This window comes from Poecilia mexicana, unplaced genomic scaffold (genome assembly GCF_051168715.1).
Source record: "Poecilia mexicana isolate PSO_F unplaced genomic scaffold, ASM5116871v1 scaffold_17, whole genome shotgun sequence".
In the NCBI taxonomy this organism is placed as follows: domain Eukaryota; kingdom Metazoa; phylum Chordata; class Actinopteri; order Cyprinodontiformes; family Poeciliidae; genus Poecilia; species Poecilia mexicana.
The window spans coordinates 27,567,944-27,573,101 of record NW_028263386.1 but is presented as its reverse complement, the minus strand read 5'-3'; the positions used below and the strand labels follow the sequence as shown (position 1 = coordinate 27,573,101).

The following is a 5,158-nucleotide window of genomic DNA, read 5'->3' as shown; positions in this document are numbered from 1 at the left end:
CTCGTCATGTGAGAGCTGCAACTGTTCTACTGAGAGGTTGAAAGAACTGTCCACGTCAAATATGCTAAATGTTAGAATCGGTACTCATCATGTCTGAGCAGGTAAACACTCAGTCCAAACCTCTGAGCAGCAGTCGATGAATAAACAAACACCACAAATAATTCTGAAAGAAAGATGCATTTTACTGTTCAGAGGACGTTCTTGTTACATTGTGACCAAAATCTGCCTTTAAATGCAACAGCTTAAATAAAAAAAAAACAACAAAGCTAAACAAAGAAGATATTACTTCAAGAAACAAGATACAATACAAAACCATTTGTCGCATTAAAAGGACAAACATAATTTATTGAAATTCTGAAGAGAACCAAAGCAAATCTGTTGACGGGAATCCACATCACTCTGAAACACAGTAGTGTGTGCATCATGCTGTGGGAACAGGGAAGAAGGATGGAGCTAAATATACGAGAATCAGGGAAGAAAACCTGCAGAAGACTTGAGGACTGGGGAGGAGCTTCGTCTTCTAGCAGGCCCCAAAACATGGAACACGGAACGGGTTATGAAAACATAATCATATGTTAAAATGGCCCAGTCAAAGTCCAGATCTGGATGTTGAGACTTCATGGTAAGACTTGAAAACTGATGTTCACAGATCTGTTCTCCATCTAGTGTAACTGCATTGAGTTGGAGCTATTATACAACACAGGCAAAGCTAGCAGCCGTAATGCTTTCTGCTGTTATTACAGTGAAGGCTGCAATTACAAATGCACTTCACACTTTGCAGATTTATTTAGAAAACACTTATCTATTTCCTTAGATGTCACGTTACATTGTGTGTACTATAATGTTTTTCCTCTTTAATCAAAAATCCCAATAAAACATGAATGTAATTTCTGGTGACAGCGTGCCAAAATTAAAGGAGCATGAATATTTTTTTGAAGGACTGTTACTCCAACATGTACACTGCAAATATCCAAATGCTTGTCAGGAAGTGAGCGTTCAGTCTGAACCCGTTTCTCAATGCATTGAACTCTTTAAAGAAGACTCTTTCCCACCGGTACCTGCTCGGCCCAACTCGGCCCAGTTTTCAGGGTTCTTCTTTAGTGTGTCTGGCACATTTGTAGCACGGACTCACAGGAAGTCTCGCTATTACTATGGATACAAGTTAACTTAAACATAGTTGTAGATATTAACAAAATATTGAAGTATTATTTTAATCTTATTGTTAGAAAATGTACACCATTGGTTGTGAAATCTCACACCACAGAGCACATGAAAGCTACAAAATCTACTTCTGGAAACCGATCTGAATCCCCCGATGTGAGCATGAAATCTGCTTCACTAGACGTTGGCTCATATTTCTCCAATGCGGCATATCATTTAAGGCAATAAATCACTAGTTTCTCTGAGGAAACAACTCATTTCCTTCAGCATTCAGGTCTTTTAATGCAGAAAGCCCAGAATCAATAAATCATCATAAACCACTGAACATTAAAGATGAAACTAGAACATATTTGAAATGCCTCCTTTCATTACCAATTATGAAAGTGGAAAATACCTGACTGAGCACGAACCAGAATGATAGCAACATATGCATATGTGTGAATTATTGCATACATAAGCTCTGCAACAATTAGAACTTCATATGCTGCGTACAAACGAGACTGTTTAGGATGAGAAGAAGAACAAAACAGGATGGAGGGCAGACGAGGTAGAAGTATGGTCATGTTAAGACTCCCACTCTACAGCAGAGACATGGAGACTTGGTAGGTAAAGGAGCTGCTGGAGTAAACCTGGAGTCACACTGTGGGGGGCTTCTGGGACAACTGCAGTTCGAAACCATCAGCACTGTTTACCGCACCACCACGTCTGCAAACACGCCGCATGTCTGAGTGGATTCTGTTGAAGGAGTCGAGTCTCTGGGAGAATGGAGGAAGCAGTGTGGTTCTTTACGAGTCCTCGGTGGGCTCCTCACTATCCGTTCGCGCCATCTTTCGCGGAGGTGCTGCGCTATCCTCTTCTGTCTGCTCCTGCTCTCGCTTCTTTCCCGAATTCTGGCAAATTTAGAAGAAAATCCGAATCATTTGCTCACGACATTCAGCGTGGGCAGTCAAAGATAAAACAATGATGGCTCAGATGTTTACATACAAATTTGAATGTCGTGCTTCACATAGTCTCTTTTCCTGAATAGAAAATTAATATAATGTACAGCAAAAGAGTTTCAAATGTGGATAGGTTAGGTTGGCATTTATTGTGGTATTTCTTTACCCAGAAAATGTTGGATCTGTTAAATATATACATGAATTCAAAAACTTGTTGCAATAAGCAATTAATCAATTAACCCCATGATAAAATTCCATTCTGATGATTATTTTTTGAAGTACAGTCAATTTTATTTATGGTTTCGGGTGTGTGTGGGTTTTATTTGCATTTTATTTAACTGTTTTTGTTTGTCACGTTTTATTTTAGATGTATAAAATATCTTCCAATTCTAGCGTTAAAATTAAAGGTTACTGGCTTTTGAGCGGGCAAAATTGTATTGTTACGCCATTATAAATATATTACTTGGAAATTGTCTCAAAACAACAATGTTATTGTAATAATTACTGGGACAATTTATCAACCAGCAAAATTTATTATCATGACATGACAATAAATTTGCAGCAATTGCTAAGTTGAAGGTTCTAGAAACTGTGGAGTCTATTCAAATCTGACCAGCTGGTCATTTTTTGCAGCATACAATGAGTTTGTTTGACTTCATATACCCTGAGACTTTCTGTTTCTAAAATCCTGCAGGTTTCCAGATCATCACATCATTCCACTCATTTACAACATTTACCTTTTTATCCCACTGCTGATGTAGATACCGCAGTAGGATGTTTGTCTTCTCTGTCACAATGACTGAGTGAAATAACACAGACAGGAAACATTAAAAGATGCACAGGATGTTCTGTTTAGAACAAGACTTGGAACTTACTCTGATCTGATGGATATTCTCGTGTAGGAAGATACACAGACGGCCGACGGTTCTGGAGCACAGGATTGGCAATAAGTTTAAGTCAGAAATGAGCAGTAATCATGTCGACAAAACAGGAACATTTGTTTATCCAAACAGTGAGAATGGAGAACTTACTGATGCTTTACATACGGAGTCTGCATGGAACCTGGTGAAGCTGTTTTTGTTGTAGACAGGCAGCCCCTTCAGGAAGTTCCTCTGTCAAAGGTTCAGGACAGATAAAGCATAAGCAGTAACTCCCCGGTGGTAAAAATAATTCCTGACATCAGTGGTACAAACTACGAATTATTTCACAAGTTCACACTGTTGTTAATGGGCCAGAAGCCAGAAACCCAATAGAACAAATGATTTATTCTTCTACAATGTATCGAAACGCCGACATAAAGCAACAGTAAACATACCTTCTCCATTTTTGTCTTCGCGTGTCCACTAGCTTAGCACGCTGAGTGAAAACGAGCTAGCAACAAAGCTTTGTTGTTGAGTCGTTTCCTAGAAACCGACTTGTTACCTCTTAGACAGCTTCTCAAGACGACTAACGGTCATAAACTACATCCAATATTACTGTACTACGTCAGCTTTATCATTTAGACGCTTAAAAGTCTATCAGAAAAAAACCACAAACATTTACTAAAGGTGTCTGCGTAGCTCTCAGTTCACAACTCCATTTTTGTTGTTTATCCATTTCGGAGGCGGTGACTCTTTAACCTTCACGTCATCTCATTGGTTTAAATGTGAACGAGCTCTGAAGAGTGATACGATGATTGGCCAAAACGGTGATTACGTAATTTTTCCTTTGAGCCTGTGGGAGTTTCCAGCACTACGTTATATTATGGCAATGCAAACCATAGACATATTAAACAATGTATTTGCATTTCTTTATTTTGTCAATAATCAATACAGCTATAAGTTACTATTGCTCTGAAATTCTGTATTTTTCCCATTTTTATTTTTCCGATTTTGGTAATCCGAAGTATCTTGAAATAATACAATTAATACCAAGATTCCATAACTGAAATGTAGAACAAATTAAAATGTCGATTTATTAATTTGACGTGTATTTATCTGTTTATTAAAATATCACCACATTCCAAAACACCCTCTTAGTAAATGCATATTATTTTTTACATTATTCTGAAGTCAATAATATTGTCACAACAGGAAGAATAAGTAGAATGACAGACTTTAAGTATTTATTTCTGCTAATTTTGATTCTAATAGCTCACAACTGAGAAAAACAATAAAAAGTCTCTGAATATTACATCAAATCATTGAAAGTTGATTTTTTTCCAATGTAGAAACGTCACCTTGCTAAAAGGGGGGGGGAAAATCATGTACCCCATATGTTCCATACATACCTCTAGTTGGGGTTCCATATGCACAAATTACTGCATCAATGCTATTCAAGCAAAAGCTGAGTTGTGTTGCTTGGACCCCAGTTCTTCCTTCCAGTCAACTTTCCATTATTATGATTGGATAAAACATTGTAAAAAGCCAGCTTTTTTACCGTGACATTCAAGCAGCAGTATGTAACTTTGTAAAAAAAAAAAAATGAAGAAGAAGTCAATGTACTAATAGCAGAGAAACAACTTGCCTTTACAGAAAAACGGTTTATCCGCTGTCATTGGAGGTCATGCAACCTAGCCTTAGCACTGACAACCAGGGTAGCTACCAGGAAGAAGCTGCCCCACCCCAGAAAACCAATGGAAGAGGACATAAGCAGCACTACATTAGATTTTGATAGCGCTAAGACCCTCCTCCTGACTCTGATTGGTTGTTTCTAGTTAGTGCTGGGAAAAGGCAGAGGAGCTTAATTATTTTTCAGATTATCAGTCTCATATCATACTGTCTCAAGTTGACAGTTTGAACAAATATGTGATAAAAATGTTTTATAAAACGAACATACTGCAGCCTTAAGTAGATTCTTTTCATTGTAGATGGTGGCAGTAACTGTCATGAGGATTTGGGGTTTTCATTAGTTTTAAGTCACAAAAAGTAAGACTAGCTTTAATAAATGCTTTTAAAACATCACTGTAAAACATTTAACTATATTGCTTTATGAATTGAATGAAATAAGTTTCTTGATGGTATTTCTACTCATTAAGATGCATCTGTACTTCCAGACAGAATGCCACACAAATTATACTA

General features: G+C 37.5%; 1 protein-coding gene across 3 annotated transcripts; it reads right to left on the bottom strand.

The window, feature by feature from the left end:
* Positions 1 to 161: 161 nt before the first annotated feature.
* On the bottom strand, positions 162 to 4,718 carry LOC106907893 (DET1- and DDB1-associated protein 1-like). Of its 3 annotated transcripts, none has more exons than XM_088014543.1 (5): positions 4,369 to 4,718; positions 3,131 to 3,211; positions 2,975 to 3,026; positions 2,837 to 2,898; positions 162 to 2,051 (listed from the first exon to the last, which is right to left on the bottom strand). In XM_088014543.1, exons 1-5 carry the CDS (start codon positions 4,384 to 4,386, stop codon positions 1,947 to 1,949), a joined length of 318 nt encoding a protein of 105 aa, XP_087870669.1. In that variant the 5' UTR covers positions 4,387 to 4,718; the 3' UTR covers positions 162 to 1,946. The 3 variants fall into 3 exon arrangements, with proteins under 3 accessions (XP_087870669.1, XP_014829273.1, XP_014829275.1); XM_014973787.2 differs by lacking the exon at positions 4,369 to 4,718 and adding an exon at positions 3,636 to 3,710; XM_014973789.2 differs by lacking the exon at positions 4,369 to 4,718 and adding an exon at positions 3,415 to 3,605.
* Positions 4,719 to 5,158: the final 440 nt, after the last annotated feature.

Coding starts and splice junctions, on each gene's coding strand:
- LOC106907893 (XM_014973787.2), bottom strand. CDS start 3,695: ATGGATAAACAACAAAAATGGAGTTGTGAACTGAGAGCTACGCAGACA. Junction 2,899..2,974: donor AGAATATCCATCAGATCAGA/GTAAGTTCCAAG, acceptor TATTTCACTCAG/TCATTGTGACAGAGAAGACA. Junction 2,052..2,836: donor ATCAGCAGTGGGATAAAAAG/GTAAATGTTGTA, acceptor TAAATTTGCCAG/AATTCGGGAAAGAAGCGAGA.